Raw genomic sequence first — 22,419 nt, forward strand, 5'->3', positions numbered from 1 at the left:
GCAGTGGAGACGGCTGGAGTTGAAGTGGCCGATGCGGGCGAAACCAATGTGTCGTCTGCCAACACTGGCGACATCTCCGAGACCGGTGCAGTGCCGTTTAGTATCACACTGAAGCCACGGTGTTCCTCTTGAGAAATGCTGCTGTAGGCCTAATTGTTAATACTCTGGACGTTTTTGTGCCAAGATAGCTGCATTATTTTGGTCGGAGGAACGTTATTCTCGGAAAGTTTCTGCACTAGGAACTTGCGTGCAGAGTAGTTGGTGTAGATCTACCTCGGGTTGATGATCCAAGCTTTTCTGCACATGTTTTTCATGGTTGCTGACAACTTGTTCACGCCGACAGGTTGGCGCTTGAACCATGGAAATTATTCAGATGCAACTTTTGTGTTTGTTGCACAATAGAAGGGGGAACTTGTCTCGGAGTATCCTTTTGGTCGGAGAGCTGCGTATGTTTTGTAAACTGCGACAGGGCAGCGCTCATCGTTCGACGCCCAAGCTTTCGGACAGACATCACGCACAGACTTTGGATTGTCGCCCTTGCATGTTTTGGATTGTCTTTCGCAAAATTGGAGATATTCTCTGCCATTACTGTCTTCATGTAAGGACACGTCTCCCCACTGCATGTGCCTGTGAGGAGTCACGCTCGGCTGCGCAGATCAAAGTTGACTGTGTTTTGCCACCACAGAGTATTCAGGATTGCTTCTGGATCTGCGACTCGGAGCTGTTTTGTCTGCCACAGCTTGTCAACATATCCATGTTTCAGCGGTTGACCCCTGTTAGGTAAGTTGCCACAATTAACCTTCCTGTTTAACAATCTTCTGCTTTGTCTTCACGACTTCTCTCAGTTAACGGATGCACAGTACTTTTTAGACTTCAACTGTCGATGGATGCTGCTGAGACTCAGCGTGGATGGTTTATACTCTTTGCCATCCGGTTTGTTTCAAACTCTGAACATGAAAAAAGAGCAGAGAATTTTGCATAATTCTTGTGGTTGGATGGTGCTAATCACGCCTAATGTTTCTTTTGTCCCCGTGTTTCGCCATAAACGTCGATAGACGACGTATATATATCGTAAACCGTTTTTCGGAGAGTGTTCTTGTTCTTGTTTGTCTGAACGAATGAGTCTATTGGAGAAAAATCATAAATCATGGATGACTCACTCTTTTCTTCATCGACGTCGTCATTCGCGTCATCACCAAACATATCTTCGAACAGCTCACCACTCAAAAATTCGTTCAGTGTTGACAAATCGGTTTTCGTGGCAGTTGCCATTTTGTTGCAAAAGTAGTTCTTCATGAATGTGTAATTACTAATTTACATAGCTTACCGGCCCCCGTAGCGCAGTGGTTAGCGCATCGGACTGTGGGCCGGGAGGTCGTGGGTTCGAATCCCATCAGGGTCATGTGGGTTTTTCGGGCTACGGTCGGCTCCTACCCAGAGTGGAAGTGCTATGGTTCCTATGGGAAGGCTGGAATCACACAGCCGAGTGTCATACACTTAACGAATGCGACTTTGAGGGTGCTCAGGTTCTGTTTACCTGTTTACTTTATCAGGTGCTGCAGTTCTCGGGCCTGGTTGACACCAGGATATATTATGACAGTAAGCGTAGAGTGCTGCCCTGTCACGTAGTCTCAAACCAAAATTGGAAATCCATAGCATCATCATTATAATCATCCTCATCTCATTAATCATCCAAAAATTATAAATTGTCCTTGCTCTTGTGGCCCTTCATGCCCGGAGCTCTCATGGTGACCTTGGTCTCAGTGTTCCTGTTCCATCCTTCCCTGAAAAGTACTTCTGCTGTCAGTCTTCAACGTGTGACGTTCTGGGGGGTCGACGGAGGGACGTGGTGGCTGTCTGCTCTCTGGAGGGGACCCTCACTCAGTCTGGCTCCGCGACTTAGCAGTCAATGTCGTTAGTAGGGGGCATAGTAGGTAGTGGGCTGCGTCCGTTAGCTCGGGACAGACCCACTACTGAACACCGTCGAAGTGACTCAGCAGAAGTGCAGTGTCATCTTCCGAGGGTAGCCTACCGCAACGACCCGACATCCCTCCCTGGAGCGTCTGTAAAATCGGCAAGTCTGGCAGCGGAACGAAATTCAGATGTGGATGGAGCAGTGAGTGCAGGGACGGGGCGGCGTGAGAGCACACCGGGACAAGGAACAGGTGTAAGGGAGAAAAAAAAAAAAAAAAAAAAAAAAAAAAAAAAATGTACATAGCTTGACCTTCCGGTTGACCACATTGACTACAAATTAACATACCTTGACCTTCCGGGTGACCTCATTTACATGATATACACACGTGTGATTTGAACGATTTTTATCTCACGGGTGTCTCTCTCACGATGTAGGATAAAAACGCATTCACGCTACAGGCAGAGAGACTTCTTACACAAGCACACACGTTCGCACGCTCAGCCACACAGCCACACAGCCATACAGGCAGACAGCCATACAGCCACACAGCCACACAGCCATACAGGCAGACAGCCATACAGGCATACAGCCACACAGCCATACAGTCACACAGCCATACAGCCACACAGCCATACAGCCACCCAGCCACACAGCCACACAGGCCACACAGCCACACAGCCATACAGGCAGACAAGACAGACAGACCCTCACACACACGAACATCTTAACATTTTGCTCTTGTAAACAACAAAATAAGCCTGAAACAATACTCGATTTAACGCTCGGGCATGTCCAATATAAACGTAAACAGCTGTTAGTGAATCCAGGTGAGTTTTGGTGTTAGAACATTGCACTTTCTACTCTTTGGTCTTTCAGTCATGGAACATGGTCTGAAGAAGACATGAAGAAAGCCCTGGCAGCAACGAAAGAGAGTCGGCTTGGATTACATTTCTGTAAAAAGGAGTTCGGCTAAATTGAACTTTGCCCTATTCAATATACCGGACTAGTCTGCAATTTTGAACTTTTCTAAACATTTTGCGAAACAAGTCCGTGTGTTGAAAAAACACATAAGATCCTTATTTCATTTACATACATGTAGGTTAAAGTCAATCTTGAGATATAACCTCGCCTTATCCCCCCCTCTGCTTCTTTCTCTCTGTAAACTTGTAGGGCTAGTTATTTTTCGGTAACTTACCCAACAACCAAAATCACTTACCCAACAACGGGCCTGAATCCTCGATAGCTCATGGGTAGAGACTGTACACATTGTGGATCTACTTTTTGCGACTCAAATGTTCAGAATACTCTAATGTACAAAATTATATACATTTCTGGAGCAAACAATACAACCATACCACATTTAAACCAGCAACTACAGGCTTGAACACATGAATCTTAATATAAAATCCATGAGTTTGGTTGTTTTCTGAATTCAGATCTGCCGTGCACAATCGTTTATCGCTAGCAAGATTCCAAGGAAAAGTAACTCATACTTTTTCTACCGACACGAGTAGTTCCCCTTCCAGATTTCGGCTGCATCGACGAGACTGCAATCCGACGGTCAGTTTTCAACAATATTTCATTTTATAAACAGATCACACGCAATCAATTGCAAACATTTAATCAACTTAAAGAACATGCAGCGGTTTCATACACTAGTTTGCCCCAGAAAACTAAACTTCATACAGTTTTTAACGTTGGAACACGGGTGTAAAACTTCGTCTGCTAGTCACATTCGAGGAAAGAACATTTCCTGAGCGATACCAAAACATGAACAGAACACACACTATCTGCCTTTACCGCCACAGCAGAATGACAACATAACTGTGTGCTTGATTTTAGTTCAAAACATGGAAACTGACAAGAAGTGTTAACAAAATTGAATGATTTGCACGGAACTATACAACCGCGCATTAATCGATCGCCTGCGCAGGTAGACTGTTTGGGTGAATATGATTCGATCAAACTTTCGCACAAAAACTCCTCTTTTCTTTGAATAACTGAAGAAAGGAGGGATAAAGAGGTTACATACCTCGTCTCAGTGATTATCAAAAATAATGGTCTCAGTTCGCGGTCATGAAAAAGCTCGCTGAAGCTCGCATTTTTCATGATCCGCTAACTTCGACCATTATTTTTGATAATCACTGAGACTCGGCATGTAACCTCTACTTATTCCCCCCTCTGCTTCTTTACCTCTGTAAACTTGTAGGGGTAGTTATTTTTCGATAATGACCCAGCAACCAAACAAATAACGACCCAGCAACAGCCTGAATCCTCGATAGTGCAATGGGTTGAGAAGTTGTTCTGTTTCGGTACTACTTTTTGCGACTGAAAAGTTCCGAACGCTCTAACGTACGAAGTATACATCTCTGGAGCAAACAATACAAACATACCGCATTCAAATTAACAACTACAGGCCTGAACACATGAATCTTCATATAAAATCCATGAGTTCGGTTGTTTTCTGAATCTAGATTTGCCGTGCTCAAACGTTCATCACAAGCAATTTCCTGCAAGGCAAGTAACTCATACTTTGTCTAGCGACAAGAGTAGTTCCCCTTCTTTTCACTCAGTTTCTTCGACAACAGACTGCAATCCGACGGTCAGTTTTCAACAATATTTCATTTAATAAACAGATCACACGCAACCAAATGCACACATCTCATCAATTTAAACAACATAAAGCGGTTTCATACACTATTTTCCCCAGAAAACTGAACTTCATACAGTTTTTAACGTTGGAACACGGGTGCAAAAGTTCGTCTGCTAGTCCCATTTGACGAAAGAACATTATTCTAAGCGTTACCAAAACATATACAGAACACACAATATCTGCCTTTGCCGCCACAGCAGAATAACAGCATATCTGTGTACTTGATTTTAGTCCAAAATAGGAAAACTGACAAGAAGTGTTAACAGAATGGAATGATTTGCACGGAACTATACAACCGCGCATTAATCGATCGCCTGCGCAGGTTGACTGGTTGAGTGAATAGGATTCGATCAAACTTTCGCAAAAAAACTCCTCTTTTCTTTGAATAACTGAAGAAAGGAGGAATAAAGAGGTTACACACCTCGTCTCAGTGATTATAGAAAATAATGGTCTCAGTTCGCGGTCATGAAAAAGCTCGCTAAAGCTCGCATTTTTCATGATCCGCTAACTTCGACCATTATTTTTAATAATCACTGAGACTCGGCGTGTAACCTCTACGTCTTTGCTTACCGTCTTCTGTGGGCCAGCTACTGCGTCTTGCTCTTAGGGTGTTCAAATTACCCCCCTTTACCCTATATTTCTTGAAACACTAATTCTCTATTCTTTTTGATATGTTTCAGTATCTTTGTTCCCATTCGACGGCCGTGTCGTCTGCCAAGAAACTACGCAGTGCTAGCAGACGATCGCTTGGTGGAGACAGACTATACGCATGCGGTTTGTGACGTCATGTCCCCGTTTCAGCGCATCAGCATCATGCAGTCACGTCAGTTTGGCCGCGTGCTGTTGTTAGACGATGACGTCAGTAAGTGATTGATATACTTGTAGGGGAAGGGCTTCTAATAATAATATTGACCACTTTTTGTTTCATGCTGATTGTAGCTTGTGTTCTTGCGAAGTTTTTTCATGTTGTGATTGGTAGTTGTTCTCTGTTTGGTTAACCATTAATTAGAGCGAAAAAGCTTTGATAGACATTCAAACAAAATGGCATGTGTACGTCTATGTCAACAATTAAAATATTATTCAACTAAAGCGCAAACGCTATTGCGCTATACTGGCTTGTCAATTGCACTGCGTTTTCATCGTGCGGGGGACTGACGATCTTGGTGAGAGAAAAAATGCAGTGTGGTCAGTTTCATTCTGTGAGTTCAACAGATTGACTAAATGTATACATTTCGCCTTACGCGACTTGCTTTCTTCTTCTTGAGACAAAATATTGCTGGTATTTCATTTCTTGTTCTGTTTGTTTTTCTTTACAGTGTTCGGGGAGAGTGACGAAATTTACGTCACCACAGTCCTGGGCCTTGACAGGGGAAATAACTTTGACGGTGCCAACGTTCTTATCCTGGGGGGTGGGGATGGGGGTATTCTCTACACGCTTACCTCCCTTCCTAAACCACCACGCCACGTGCTCATGGCAGAAGTATCCTTTTCAGAAGTGACTGTGTTTTTGTAATTGTTTTTGTTTTTGTTTTTCGTTTGTGCATTTTTACATTCAATCCCTTCCAGTATGTCTGTCTCTATTTCAGTACGCCTGCTTGTCTGTCTGTTACTGTCTGTCTCTGTTTCAGTACGCCTGCTTGTCTGTCTGTTACTGTCTGTCTCTGTTTCAGTACGCCTGCTTGTCTGTCTGTTACTGTCTGTCTCTGTTTCAGTACGCCTGCTTGTCTGTCTGTTACTGTCTGTCTCTCTTTCAGTACGCCTGCTTGTCTGTCTGTTACTGTCTGTCTCTGTTTCAGTACGCCTGCTTGTCTGTCTGTTACTGTCTGTCTCTGTTTCAGTACGCCTGCTTGTCTGTCTGTTACTGTCTGTCTCTGTTTCAGTACGCCTGCTTGCCTGTCTGTTACTGTCTGTCTCTGTTTCAGTACGCCTGCTTGTCTGTCTGTTACTGTCTGTCTCTGTTTCAGTACGCCTGCTTGTCTGTCTGTTACTGTCTGTCTCTGTTTCAGTACGCCTGCTTGCCTGTCTGTTACTGTCTGCATCTGTTGTGTATTGAGTTGGTTGCTTCTTTTAAAATGTCATTTTCTAACCTCCGAAAAGTCACATAAAAAATGAATGTCATTCCTGCTTCCCCCTTACTTCTCTGCGTTATACACTTTTATTTATTCAATAAGTTTTTAGACAGTTTTTTTTCCACGCGTGTGTTCCGATATATAAGTAAAACAAATAGCAAAAGCTGTCTAAGGCCAAAAAAAATAATAAGTGTGGTTACGGTAACATTGCCAAAAAAAAATAGGGTAGGAAGGTAGGCAATCTTTTTTTTTTTTTTACTTTTTTTTTATAATGTGTACATATTAAACCTACTTGACAGGGAAATAAGTGTGCGACTCGGGCGCTTTCGCTTTCATTGCGTTTTCTGCACTCGTTTACTTGTTTTTTGGGGTATTTTTTTTTACAAATGTAATAAAAAGTTATAGGGTCGGCCCCCCAAAATAGGGTAGGTCGGGTTACCGTAACCACACCTATTTTTTTGTTAGGCCTAAGCAGCTGTGCATTAGTTCAGTTGGTAGAGCACGGGACTGGTGACCCACGGGTCACGGGTTCCAGTCCGGGCCAGGACGGACACGTGTCAACTTTATGTGCAGACTCAGAGACGGTATCCATGTTCCACCCCCGTGTCATCATAGTGACACGTAAAGGACCATGGTCTTTCTGCCGTAAGTGCAGGTAGCTGATAACTCCTGAAAATGCAGACACCTGGGCAGCGCGACTATGTTGCAGCTAGCTTTCCACTGGGAGGAAGCGACCCCATTTTACCAGCGATGAAATAAAGTAATGACATAGAAATGAAAATGCTGACACAGGCGGCCGGGCTTTTAGCGCGAAGGGGAGCGAACGCGGGAAGCAAAACTGATGTGTGACCTTGACCCTGCGACCAGATAGACGACGAGGTGATGAAGGCATGCCGGAAGTACATGAGATCCATATGCGGCCATGTCATGGACAAATACAAGACGGAATCCTACGAGGTAAGCCTTCACTTGTTGCTCCCCTTCACACCTTTTGACTGGTTGTAAGATCATTGGGTGTCATGTGATTATATCTTAAAGGAACGGCCATTCTCGGGGCGGGAATTAGCTCAGTCGTTAGCGGCGTTAGCTTCAAAACTAGTGCTAATGTAATAATACCTGCTATTCAGACTTGGTCGTGTGACAGACGTTTTCTTCCACACGGGATTACGTTGATTGTCTAACGAAGCCGTCAGGCTTATCGCGTATGTAAAGAGTAATGTCGGGTGGGATGTCGTTTGCAGTATTCTCTGTGTTGTCGAATTTTTGAAGAAAAGAAACGATAACAGCTGGAAAAATGAAAGCTACTTTTGGGTTTTTGCGGGGATGAATGCAAGTTTGACTCCATTCTTGCCATGCTCCAAAGCGTGTAACATACAATCTTGCACACGTTTGCTTTAGTAGTGGCAAAGAAGGAAAGCGTGTGACATTGTTATATATCGCACGTCCTATGGTTGACAGATTCAAGTGCGAGACTGTGTGGAAGTGCTGAAGGAGAGTTTAGACAATGACGTCAAGTATGACTACGTCATCAACGATCTGACCGAGTTTTCCGTGGAAAAGGGAAAATACGGTAAGAGAAATTGTCCACGCAATTTAAAGATGGTACGTTTTCGCGGAAATCAGCGAAAATAAAATAGAATTTCTAAAATGTTGATGTTGCAATAACTAAAGCAGAACAACGGTTATACTTGCACGGGGAGAAGGCAGGGAAATAGTGTTGGTTTCATTATTCTCCACAGCTGGCTACCATTTTGTGACATGCATTTGATTATAACGTATATTAAGTGGCTAATATAATGTATTATCTTTCCTTTTTCATTACCAACTCCAGTAAGATAATGATACAGACTGTGATGTTATTGTTTACTGTTCATGTTGTTGTGTGTGTGTCATGTTCATGTTGTTGTGTGTGTGTCATGTTCATGTTGTTGTGTGTGTGTCATGTTCATGTTGTTGTGTGTGTGTCGGGTTCATGTTGTTGTGTGTGTGTCATTCACTCACGCTCACTGCAGACTCGGGAGAAGTTGTTCAAGTTCAACATGCAACATTGTATTGAGGTATCCATCTTGCAGGAAGTACAGCCATAAGGAAAGGGGAGATACTCTCGGTAAGCACAATATAACAGAATCCGCTATAGCTCAGAGGTACTGGGTTCCTGGTGTTTCACAGGTACCATGGATACCATTACATCCCTCTTCTTTAGATACATGAAAAAAACATAACTCCAACTTCGCTTTAACGAACAAGGTTTGAAAGAAAATGGAGGGGGAAACACACAAAAAAGGGAAGGAACTCCAGGAACGGAAATGAATGAAAGGGGAGAGAAGTGGTTGGATGATGTCATGGGCACAGACATACTACAAAGTTCCTTCCCTTTTTTGCGTGTTTCCCCCTTCATTTTCTTTCAAACCTTGTTCGTTCCGTGTTGCGTCTGCTTTTTGTTGTCTTTTGTGTTCTTGTTTTTCCTGATGAAGCTTCCATAAGCGAAAATTCGTACCGTCTTGTCTCGTTCTTGTATCGGTGAGTACAGTATTCCTTTGTTTCTTAACTTTGTTCATCTTACCACAGTCACTTCGTTGTTTAGATTACGACTTCAAGACAAACAACGCACTGATGGAGCTGAGCTTCAAGTGCCTGAAAGACGGAGGCAAATACTTGGCGAGGGTGGGTCGTGTGTGTGTGTGTGTGTGTGTGTGTGTGTGTGTGTGTGTGTGTGTGTGTGTCTGTGTGTGTGTGTGTGTGTCTGTGTGTGTATGTGTGTGTGTGTGTGTGTGTGTGTGTGTGTGTGTCAGTGTGTGTCTGTGTGTTTCTTTTAAGTTTGAATATACCCTTTTTGCCATTCTGCCTTCCTGTTTGAATGCCCGCTTGCCTGCTTACGTATCTATTTGCCGGTATGTCCGTATATCTGTTTGTCTGTAAATCTGTTTGTCTGCCTGTCTGTCTCTTTGTGTTTGTCCGTATCCGTCACTCACTCTCTCTCTCTCTGTCTCCTACTGTCTCTGTCTCTGTTCATCTGTCTGTCTCTCTTTCACTCGAGGGCCAGATGTAAATAAGCAAATCACTGCTTACTCTATTACCCTTGTTAAATAAAGAATTGTCATTGTCATTGTCATTATCATTGTAACTGTAAATTTGCCAATGACAAATTCTCTTTATTTGCAGGGGAACTGTACGAGTGATGTCCCTTACTTGGAGAAGATTGAGAAAGAGTTCCGGGACTTCGGAGTTCCGTTCCAACGTTTTGACAAACACGTCCCTTCCTTCAGAGAATTGTATCCTTTTGTGCAGTGTCGGAGGCATATGGGCGAGAGGATGGTTCAGGGGGTATATATACTCAGAGGCAAAAGAAACGCAAATGCTGCTGTGAAGATGGGTTACACATGAATTTTAATGTCGAATAAATTATTTCGGGTTAACAATAACAAGGAAACGAATTGACCGATACAAAAACCACACGGAAAAGTGTATTGGGATGAGAGCATGACGTGCCATGTTCCACTGAACACTGTTTGAAGACTGTTGAAAGTCAATAGTGTGTTGCCCCTCCCTTGGCGTTGATGACTGTATGGGCGTCACGATGGTCACACTCACGACTCAGACATGTTCACATGAGGTTATTTGCCCTGGTCCTCGCACTCCGAAGTCTCTGATATTGTTCAGTGACACATTGTCCTGCTGGCAACCAGCTCCACGTGCTTGGGCACGAACGGTCACCAAGAAGACCATTATTTATCATATACTGGCTGTGTGAAAGCTATTAAGGTCAATGACAGAAAAACCGTGTACTTCCTCACTGGGAATTTGTTTAATCCTGTCCCACTCGATTATCGGAATGTTCCTGTAACACTATGTCTTTGTATCAGAGAGTTGTAATGTTCATTTGTAAGGACGTGCTTTCCTGAAACAAATGAAGAGTTGGATTACAACGCTGCAGTGTTAATGTTCTCTGCCCTGGATTGTAGCTTGCCCGTCGTAAATCAGCAGTAGATCTGCGGGTGCTGTGTTCATTTGGAAATCTACCATCAGCTTATCTGTCTTTTGCACTGCAGACACTAAGCAATAGGTACCTGCCATGTGGTCACTTTTTCCACTGCTGTCCTCAGTCATATACTTTTCATCAAGACTTGTCACCATGCCGAGTGGATCTAAATTCAGAAGTCGTCATGTGGCTGAGGCATATCTGACATAGCGTCGATCTTGTTGTAGCTTATCCTCCTTTCTGAAACAAAAGGCAAAATACGATTCGTTGTGATGACTACAACCTACACAAATAAAAACAGTGTTTTGATACTGAATAGTCGGGTTATACAAGCTATTTTACCTATGCAGCATGCATGGGAATCCTACATTATGCGAAACATGTCAACTGACTGCAGCAGCCTAGTTCTTAAAATAATTCTGACGGTCAACACAGTCAACACACTATTCAGTCCATTGAGGAGCAACTGAGGTACTCTCCAGTGGTGGATTTAGGAATGGGCGGGAAAGGGGGCCCGGACCCCCCCCCCCCCCCCCCCCTATAGGGAAAGAGAGAGATTCAGGAGGGGGGGGGGGGGGCGGGTCATGCACCCGACCCACCCTGGCATTTTCGGGCGCACCGCTTCAAGTTCGTGAAAAGTTTGGGTGTGCCCCCCTTTCCTGGATCCACCCTTGCTATCTGATGGTCTTGTTTGAATGATAACGATCAACTCAGAAGAAAGAAATCAGCAGAGGAAAAAATAAACCATTAACATTAACCGCTGAAAAATACAGAATCACATGTGCCATTATGTAGAACAAAATTCCACAGCAAGCTTTCTTTGGACAACTGTCGTTGTCTCAAAACTCGCATTCTACCTGCTGTCCAACAGAAGCTAATCTTACGTTGTGCTGCCTTGAAAAAAAAATGCCAACAAAGCCAAGGAAGCTGTTGCAAGGTGAGTTTACCAAACGTTACGGACATTAACAAATCGTGATAAGCTTAGTGCGTAAACAGCAAATAGTACAATCAAAGAGAGGAGTCTGGAATGAAACGCGATACAGATCTAGGTAGATCTAGCATTCACAAATTGTCTGTAGAAAGGCACCACATTTTACAGACAGAACCATGACAGAGCATGTTTTGAAACTGAGGCAAAATCGTAATAATTTTGACTTTGAGAACAGATTCATCCCGTTTCCTTATATCTGCATGTTCAAGTAAATAGTAGACAGTTTAATGGAGGTCTCCCTATTGACGTCATCACTTCGTGCGCACCGGGGCTTGGAGGGCAAGAAGCCACCGCGCCGCTTAGCGAAAACATGGAAGCGTGGTGCCGATCGCGAAGTTTCGCTGCGGCGATTCCGTATTTGCGTCGACGATTTGGCTAAATTTCATTCAAGATGGTGAATACTTGTTGCATAATCGGTTGCACAAGCCGAAGCAACAAGGAAAATGCTCTTGCATTTTTCAGAATTCCGAAAGTCGACGCTGGAGGAAGACACCGAGATTTACTCAACAGCAGTATTAATTTTGCTAATGATTGAAACACCGATTCACTCGCTTTTTGACTGAAATGTGCAGTTTGAAACAAGATTCAACACTGCTTATGTTAATGCCATAGCTTTTTGACTCAAGTGTGTGCCTTAATCAATGCTGGTTAGCATGTCTGTATAGTTTATTGACAAGTGTGTGATTTAAAACAGAAACAAAACTGTTTATGTGGATGCCAAACCTGAAACACAGTATTGATTTGACTTGTGTACAGTATCTGTATGACTTGTGCTGGCTGGCATGAGTGTAGTTCCTTTTTTTGCTTCCTGGCTCAAGTGTGTATAATTCAAAGCATTTTCAAGACTCAACACTATTCCTTATTTGATTTTGAGATCTGATGCCAAGTGTGTGTGTGTACAGTTCTTTTCTTTTTTTTCACTTTTTTGTCAGTTTTTATATGTAAACAGTTACCGTTCATTGATTGGAAACACTAATTCACTCATTGTCAGACATGTGATTTTTGACTGAAGTGTGCAATTTGAAACAGATTCAACACTGCATATGTTGATGCCATAGCTTTTTGACTGAAGTGTGCAATTTGAAACAGATTCAACACTGCTTATGTTGATGCCATAGGTTTTTGACTCCAAGTGTGTGCCTTAATCAGTGCTGGTTAGCATGTCTGTACAGTTTATGCTTTTTTTTATTGAAGCATGTGATTTTAGTAAGAACTAATAAATACATTGTTGTTGCAGTAACGTTTTTGTTCTTAAGACTTTTTTTTTAAGCTTGCGTGTGTCTTATCTGAGACATTTCTTAATTGTGAAGAATCTGGTGAGTGATTGTCAGAATGAGTGTGTATCTGTGTAATGGCTCCTTTGTTTAGTCAACAAAGTTAATATGTTGAGCCCAGCTGTCCTAAACGGAAAAATATGTGTCTGGTTTGTCTCAAAACAGTAACGTTTCACAAAATTGAACAAAACTGTTGAAAACACACCTACTGGAGCCAACAAAGGCAGAGATTAGGTACAAATCAAAAGTAATGTGTTAAATATCACACTCACACCAGCTTCACATTCACAGAGTGACAGATTGGTAAAAATTAAAATACATATAATGTGTTCAACGCTTTATTTAACTGAACTGTCATTGTCAACATATATATAAAAATTAAAAACAAAAAACACGTAACACTGAATTCAGGGAAATTTTTAGTTACTGTCTTCAGCAGCACTAAAGTAAAAAGAAATAGAAAAAATAAAAAAGAAGAACAAAAAACACACACACACATTACACATTTACAGGTTCACAATAAATGTTCTAAGGTAATATCAAAGTAAGCACTAAAGCAGACACCAGACTTGATCCCAAAAAGGAAAAAAGAATCGCTTCTCCAAACATAAACATACAAAGTTAGAAATACCATTTCTCGAATAACAATGAAATGAAAACTCACACACACTGAAGCAGAAATAATAGGTAATCTAAAACTAAAGAGCTTCACACATAAACATACAAAGTTAGAAATAGAACTACAAGTTCTTGAATAATAACAAAATGAAAACTCATGCACACACACTGAAGCAGAAATTATATGTAGTCTGAAACTAAAGAGCTTCGGTCAATTTCTCCAAGTATCGCACTTTAGCAACGTCACTCAATGATGTAATGTACTTCTCTTTTGGCTGGTCGACCGTTTTTGTTCCTGATTTTGACATTATTCAATTAAAACACTCCCGAATCATCGAGCGGCGCACTGACGCTACTAGCCGTTCCGCTTCTTGCCCTCCAACCCATTTCTGCGTATCACGTGACACCGCTCCGAAGTACGCAAAAGGGAGACCTCCATACGGGCAGAGTAAACTTGAGACTCTACTGCAAGTCTTGAAATTCACATAAATCGAACCAAGAACAAAGACATCCAAACATTACAGGCAGTTTAGATCAACTAATTTCACTGGAGGTGACTGCCTAGCACTGTTTTTCATATCCGTGTCTGCTGAAATAGAAAGAAATTAAACAAAACGAATGATCAGTAAGCTTATGTGACACGCTTTATGAGTGGGAGACACAAGATCTGTCTGTACTTACATTGTTACTGGGGACACGACTGCCAGATCGACACTGCGCTTTCGACAGCTGATCTTCCCTGCGCAGACACTGGAAACACGCCGTGCAGATCAAACTGTTGGAAATCTCCTTTGGCTTTGGTATCTTCTTTATCTATATTTCTTGAGCTAAGAAATCGAACAATGTGAAATCGTCTTCCCCGAATCGGCGAATGCAGAGGTGAGAACTGGAAAGTGAGTCTTTTCCCACAATCCTTCACGCGACCTGACCTGATCTTGACCCCTGACCTGGTCTACATACCACAGATGAGACAAACCAGTCACCTGCTTGTACCCCCTAAAAAAAAACGTTTTCTTTAGATACACACTTTAACTTCACCCGTGCCGACAAAATGTTGATCATTTCTTCAATACTTTAAAGATGGTGCTTGAAAAATAACCAGGTGAAATGAGTATTTCGGTGTTTAGTCAAATGTTAAAGTTTCTACCACAGACATACACACGCACAAACACACGCACAAACGCACAGACAGACAAAGTTACGACCGCATAGGCTACACTTACGTGAGCCCAAAACAACAACAACAACAACAACAACAACAACACGTTTTAGTCATGAGATTACACAAAACGACTACATCTTTGCCACAGAGACTTTCTGATATCCATAAAGGTAGTCCCACAGTTATTGATGGTCCTTTCTTACTGCTTCATGCACTTTAGGTTTAATCGAGTGTATCGTCTTGCATAATATGTATATTGTTTGACTTCCTTAACTGCTAACAGGTACTGTTTCTTTGAAGCACAAAAGGCAAACACTAACGGATTCCACAACAACCAATGATCAACGCTGAAGTTACGTCATACTTACGTCATATCAGATCACGTCATGTTATCGTCCCACTGTCAGTGTTTTTCTCTCTATCTTTGAAGACATGCGTGGTACACTATTAAAGACACACTACTTCATGTTCTGCTTGGTACACTATTAAAGACACACTACTTCATGTTCTGCTTGGTACACTATTAAAGACACACTACTTCATGTTCTGCTTGGTACACTATTAAAGACACACTATTTCAGGTACTTATGACTTTGTTGTTGTTTTGACGATTGAACGAGCACACACACACATGCATGCAATCCACATGTATGCAATCAAACACATAAGCTTCATATTTGGGCGTTTCAGGTTGACCGAAACTTCAAAGGAACTACAAAACACACGTCATGGACTGCAGCTGGGTTACGGTGTACTTGGGTTCTGTGTGCTGATCAGTCTTACAAAGCAAGCCATAATTATGTACAGTTCCACGTGTTTTTCCCACGTGTTTTCTAACCGGAAGTTCTGGTTCTCCCCACAAATACCCCCACAAACCGAATGGCCTTTACCTTGGGTCTGTCAATTATGCTGGGTCACGCGGTCCTGCAAGTCGTGAATCGAGAGATTGAGAGAAAAAAACCTTTAACAAGAGGCGAAGCCTTCAAGGCTCACGTAAGAAATAGACAAACAGTAACACAAACTCAATCACTCCGTCACACATACACACACACACACACACACACACACACACACACACACACACACACACACACACACACACACACACACACACACACACACACACACACACACAGTAAGCATAGGTGAAACTATGCAAGAAAGCGAGACCCTGGATCTGCCAAGAAGTCTCGGCCCGCTCACAATAACAATGACCGAGACTTTCAGTAATTCCTTTGCGTGACGTCTAACCCTCTTACGTCATAATGTGACGTCTTCAAATAGTTTCTATCACACACGTCGAACACTTTTGACCGAGACTGACGTAATCCATAGACTCGGAAATGTTAAAGTTTCTATCACACACACACACACACACGCACGCACGCAGGCACGCTCGCACAGACAGACAAAGTTTATCATCGCATAGGCTACACTTACGTGAGCCAAAAATGGAACAGGAGGCTGAGTTGCTCATGTAAAACCAAGAACCAATGCACGCACAGGGACGAGCACAGAAATCCGAACATGCACGCATTAGGAAGGCGGTTAGGGGTCTACATTGGCATATATTTTCGTGTATGCATAAGCAGCCAGCGAAGCTAAAACCCCGCCCCCCTCCGCCCCCCCCCCCCCCCCCCCCCCCCCAGAAGCACAAATGCATGCACGCACGCACTCACCGACACGTACTCACGTACTCAAACCAGCCAATGAAGCACCTCCCTCTTTGCCGACACTCACCCCTTCAAGAACACACACACACACACACACACACACACACACAAACACACACACAAACACACACACACACACTCACACACACACACACACAGCACACACACACACACAAACACTCACACACACACACTCACACACACACACACAAACACTCACACAAACACACACACACACAAACACACACACACACAAACACACACACACACACAAACACACTTAAGTTTTATTCTATGATCAGTATATCTTACGAAATGCAGTCATACTTAATACAAATTAAGAATAATAAACACAGAAAGATGTTAAGCAGATTAAGGACTAGCACACATTGTCTACAAATTGAAAGTGGAAGACATCAGAATATCCCTAAAGAAAATCGTCTTTGTATTGAATGCAATGTCATAGAAGATGAAATACATTTTGTAGATAAATGCAATAAATATGTTAAATTAAGGGATGAATTTAAAGAAGATGCTTCACATATCAATATGAAATATGCAAACAAAAATCCAAGTAACTTATTTTTAGAAGACGAAGTTCAAGTTCGTCTTGGCAAATTTGTTACGGATTGTTTTAGCATTGTATAATGCATTATTTGTTGTTTGTTGTGTCAATAACTTTACTGGTTCATGACAATAAACATTATTCTATTCTATTCTATTCTATTCACACAAACACACACACACGCACACACACACACACACACACACATACACACACACATACACACACACACATACACACAAACTGTGAGGCGGAGTTGGCCTTTAATATGAAAGTCCTTGGCAATGGTTCTTTTTCTTTGCTGGTGGACCTTCAACAGTATGGATAACAAAGGATTGCGCTTTGCGTCTGAGGATGCAAAAATAAACAGACACTTGAAGAGAATACTTGCTTAAAGTTCAAGTGTTGCAATTATTCTGCACAGTAATTTAACAACATACGAAGGAGAAATTTGAACACACCAAATTTCCATTCAGGTGCCTGTCTATCCTTTCCAGTCAGTCTGGATGACATCATTGCAAAAACTGTAAATCTAAAGAGAGTTTCTTTCCTATATTCATGGAAATTGTGTCAAGGGAGATAAAAACTCCTTTCTCATAACCGGTGCCTTCTTATAAGGGAGATTTTCCTATCCGGAGAATTTTAAGTGGAAGAAAGAAGGCATTTGGCAGGGAAATAAAAAGTCCTTTCTTATAAGCGATTTACTTATAAGTGGGTTCGACTGCGGGTACATGACCGATCAATCACAATCACAGGACCTATTTTGTAAGTAGTGTAAATCCCTCGTTAACGTTTTGTTGTAATAGTTGGAAATAGCGTAATTACATGTTTTCAAAGGCTACAACCAGATCAGTTTCTCAATTCGCATGAACATATTTCCTGGAGCATCGCAGCGATTGTAGCAGAAAAAAATGACACAATCACATTTACCTAAAAGGTCACTGATTGACTGTGACATTTTTTTACAGACCTGCAAAACACCATTATCCACATTTATAAAAAAAGGCATCAGAAGAGGTAAAAGTGATCCTACTCTGAAACATGTGCATGTTGAGTGATATGTAAGCGTCGTTTCAAAGTGTTCACAATCTGCCATGTCCGAAAATACATACAAGAATACCTTTCAAAAATTTTAAAATGATGATAACATTACAAAACAATTGAACATCTTAAACTCGAAGCAGCTGCAACAGCAACGTGTGTGTTTCGATGATTATAATGTTTGAACAGCTTCAGCAAATATGTGACCCTCCACCACGAAATGAGTCGCATGTCACCTCGCGCGGTTCTGCGCTAGGCTTGATATAAGTCCGGAGAGTGTCTGGTAACAGTATGAGGGTCACCTTAGTCACAGGCTTATAACTCAAACATTTTTCGCTCTTTTCTAAAACGGTTTTCACCACTGGATAGAGCATAAAAAACTCTTTAGGAAAATGTAAAAATATGAAAATCATGCAAAGGTGACATGCGACTCATTTCGTGGTGGAGGGTCACATATGTGCTTTTCATGTTACAAAAGAGATAAACCAAGACCAATAAGGTTCAGTAATGTATCACCAATGACACGGGTGTGTTTGTTTGTTTGCTTAACGCCCAGCCGACCACAAAGGGTCATATCAGGGCGGTGCTGCTTTGACATATAGGCTAACGTGCGCCACACACAAGACAGAAGTCGCAGCACAGGCTTCATGTCTCACCCAGTCACATTATTCTGACACCGGACCAACCAGTAAAAATACGCATTTGAATACAAAATCGCAAAGAGTTGGATCGTTTGCTCCGAAAAAAAATTAGCACAAAGCACCAAAGGTGCCACGAAGTATCGTAGTTTTGTTGTTAGTATTGGGAAGAACAACTAATAGCCGTGTTCTTTCGCTGGTCGCACCCAGTGACTGACCGTTATTCTCGCGACGCAGCCATTGGTACCGGTCTTTACTAGGCTCTTTTCTTCCCGTATCGAGTATCAATACAACTGAGACAGCGTGGATCCAGTACTTGCTGTTCTGTTCATCGCTTGATGATCATTATTCGATTCATCAGAAGGTGGAAATGACCATGTGCTTAGGCACAGTTAATAATTGTCTACCTATACCCGTGTGACTTGGAATAATAGGCCGTGAAAGGTAAATATGCGCCGAAATGGCTGCAATCTACTGACCGTATAAAATTTCATCTCACACGGCATCACTGCAGAGCGCCTAGAACTGTACCCACGGAATATGCGCGATATAAGCGTCATTGATTGATTGATTGACCATGCCTCTAAGCACTGAGTGACCAAAAAAAACCAATTCAAGGGAAGTAAACCAAACACGATCAATTAGTTTATGAAGAGTTGTTTCCCTTGCTAAGCCTAATTGGAAATACCGTGTGTGTACGTGTGTGTATGTTGTAATATACGTGTTGTTGGTCATCCACAGATTCACATTCGTATATCAAAGACAAGACCGTTCGGTTTCATGTCTGCCGTTTATTCCCTATCAGGACACAACTGCCGCCTTGCCGCACTACATAAATCTTTGACGTCATCCAAGCGTCTTTATAGGCTAAACTATCCAATCGTCTTATTAGACTAATCTAGTACAAAGGCATGGATACGACATATGTGTGTGTGTGTGAGTGTGTGTGTGCGAGTGCAATAACAATCAAGTATATCATGAGGGCCCCAAAGGGGGGGTATCATCACGATCACGGGAAGGGAAATTTTAGCTTTCACGATCACAGTTACCTTGATTTTTGTTTTCACGATCACGAACACCAGTGGCAAATCACGGTCACGGTAAAAGTTGCATGTACAGAAAGCACGTGTCAAAGCAAACACAACCACACAGTAATTCGCTCCTCTGGGTCTATTGTTTATTCAACACAAAGTGAGAACTGTTGCACTTTTTTATTATTATTATTTTCAATTCTCTTTCATACACACATAGAAATACATATCATGATTTGTAATCAGTAACAAGAATGTTGTTTTCATTGTTTTCTCTCTCTCTCTCTCTCTCTCTCTCTCTCTCTCTCTCTCTCTCTCTCTCTCTCTCTCTCTCTCTCTCTCTCTCTCTCTCTCTCTCTCTCTCTCTCTCTCTCTCTCCACTCATACACATTCAACTCCCACACCCTGACTCACACACATGAATATATACTTGCACAATTTCACATTTCATTTTCCAGAACTAAATCTTGTAAACCCATTTTCTCAAAAACTATTGCGTGGATTGAAATTAAAGTACATGTATGTGTGATGGGTTCTTTATTTTCAACTTTGCCATTCAATTTGAGGTACACCATCGCCTGGTTTCAATGCCTTGAAACACAAACAGGAATGCTACTGGCCAAAAATGGTTTTACCTGAAAGAAGCGCGCAGTGCCAGTGGCGAAGCCACAAGCCTGAGCCTGCGAAGGAGGCGAGCCAACTAGGGGGGGTCCGGGGGCATGCCCCCCCGGAAGTTTTTTCAAAAAACGGTTTAAATCGGTGCATTCTGGACATCATTTTCAGGGCTGTAATAGTGTTGTGATCTTGTTAAAAATCCCATTTTAGCCTTCCCCCACCACCATTCAACACACCTCCAAACTGGTGAAAACAACACTACTGTGCGCTGGCTTCATTGAGACCGGCGCCCGGTCGCGTTGCGCGATATTCACACAGATCGTTTTTGCGGAAATTTTTCAACTTCACCGGAATAAATTTGACTTTACCGGATTTTGAAAACGGCTTTATCGGATTTCCGGCAATTACCGCAAAAGTAGCATGCCTAACAAAATCCCCAACGAACATGACTTTGATCGTCTTTGACATGACTCATGAGGATCAAGTGACCCAAACTGGCACGTCTCCCCGCCATTGTTTCTGAATTTAACCCATTGTTGATATTAAGGTTTACAGGCGCTAAAATAAATCCAAGCTTAATGCAAAGAAGCGACAATTACTAGAATTAGAATATAATTATGCCAAGCGTGTCCACGTTGCTGGGATGAAAAACACATTTCTAGTTTCGGTTTTGGCTACACGCAGACTCGATCTCGAGCCAGTCGATGTCACACTGAGCGAGTGACAGCCGGACGTGGCAATGTCGACAATGTCAATGATCTCACTCAAACTCAAAGATCTTGAACAAATGTCAAGATCTTTGCCTACATTCAGAACAGTCATAGAGCAACATAGATCAACATACCTTGATATTTCGTCTTCAGAAAGACCGACCCGTAGCCTGACCTTTCCACCAAGGAAGGCATTCTCGCCGCCTGCTTTGGTCTGGCTTGAATCCACAACGTATAACAGAAGTTCGATGACAGTACCGCTGCACGCCATTTTTGATCTTCGAATTCGAATTTGACTGAATACACTCAAAACTTTTGCACGAAGCCCTTCCATTGGATGAAGTTTGGCAGACTTTTGCAATTTGCCTTCTGATTGGATCTTTTTTTGTGTGTGATTGGTTCTCTTAAAGGGAAGCAATCGCTGTCAAAATCATATGTCTGAATGTGTTGTTGCTTCCCTTCAATCAGGATTGGCTCATTGACGAATAGAGGATCATAGAGTGATACAGCTGTGAAAAATGTACGTTGAAAATAAAAAGCTTTGCAATAATGCCCATCACGATCACGAAAACAAATGACGATCACGATCACGAGACTTGATTTTTTTGTCATCACGGATCACGGGCAAAGTCCCATCACGATCACAGAAATGGAAATTTCGGCAATCACGGTCACAGAAAGGTCAAAAAACGCCAATCACGATCACGATTTTAAACCCTTTGGGGCCCTCTATCATAATTCTCATTGCACGCAATATGGCAATCTGCTACCTTCGATTTATAAAGCTGTACATTCCAGCAATATAAAATGTGATTTACTGTCATACTATACTACACAGCCGTAAACATATCACACCCCAAAGACTACGCTGACACTGGTCCACACAGAAAGGTCCATACACGTACCTGTTGTTCCGAATATATTTTTCCATACGACTGCGCTGTTACAGCTCTATTAAAGGCACAGTAAGCCTCCCGTAAACCATCACAGAGCTCCCCGAGCGTCTAAATACAGTACAAGCATACTTCCATTTGAACGCTCACCGAACGGGAACATCCTGGCTGCTTTCTGTCGAGCGTGAGACATTTTCCAAGAATTTATTTTCGTGGACTTGGCCCTGAAGAACAATGGCGCCTCGTTTTTGCGCTAGACCTAACTTTTAAAATCTAAATAATAAATTGACAGCTTGTTACACAAACATTCTTTAATCATAAAAGAATTCGTTTTTCATCAAGACAAGATCAGAACAATTCGAAGTTGTGAAAGTTTAAAAAAAGAAAAGCCCGGAAGCAGGGTCACGCAAGGGTCGTAGCAGACGAGGGTTTATCAGTGCAAATCGCCGTTCCTCTCAACAGTCAAAAGCCATCGCTAGAGTTCTTGTGAACCACAGCCGTTGTTTCGTGCATAAAAAACGTGCTATTGTAGATAAGCTCACGTCGAGTCGCATTCAAATGACTAACTATGACGACTGCATTGTGAAAAAGG

The 22,419-nt window shown here is 42.2% G+C and overlaps 1 protein-coding gene across 1 annotated transcript in view; it reads left to right on the forward strand.

Annotated features, from left to right (window-relative positions):
- The window catches only part of LOC138949852 (spermine synthase-like), a 21,112-nt gene extending 5,526 nt beyond the window's left edge, over window positions 1-15,586 (forward strand). The window contains exons 5-12 of the mRNA XM_070321633.1: window positions 1-100; window positions 5,242-5,430; window positions 5,885-6,048; window positions 7,505-7,594; window positions 8,096-8,207; window positions 9,222-9,301; window positions 9,800-9,909; window positions 14,945-15,586. The exon at window positions 1-100 is cut by the window's left edge and continues 37 nt beyond it. Coding sequence (XP_070177734.1) covers window positions 1-100; window positions 5,242-5,430; window positions 5,885-6,048; window positions 7,505-7,594; window positions 8,096-8,207; window positions 9,222-9,301; window positions 9,800-9,909; window positions 14,945-15,002 — 903 coding nt within the window. The 3' untranslated portion in view covers window positions 15,003-15,586. The remainder of the gene's footprint in view (window positions 101-5,241; window positions 5,431-5,884; window positions 6,049-7,504; window positions 7,595-8,095; window positions 8,208-9,221; window positions 9,302-9,799; window positions 9,910-14,944) is intronic.
- Window positions 15,587-22,419: the final 6,833 nt, after the last annotated feature.

Source organism: Littorina saxatilis, linkage group LG16 (assembly GCF_037325665.1).
Source record: "Littorina saxatilis isolate snail1 linkage group LG16, US_GU_Lsax_2.0, whole genome shotgun sequence".
Lineage (NCBI taxonomy): Eukaryota > Metazoa > Mollusca > Gastropoda > Littorinimorpha > Littorinidae > Littorina > Littorina saxatilis.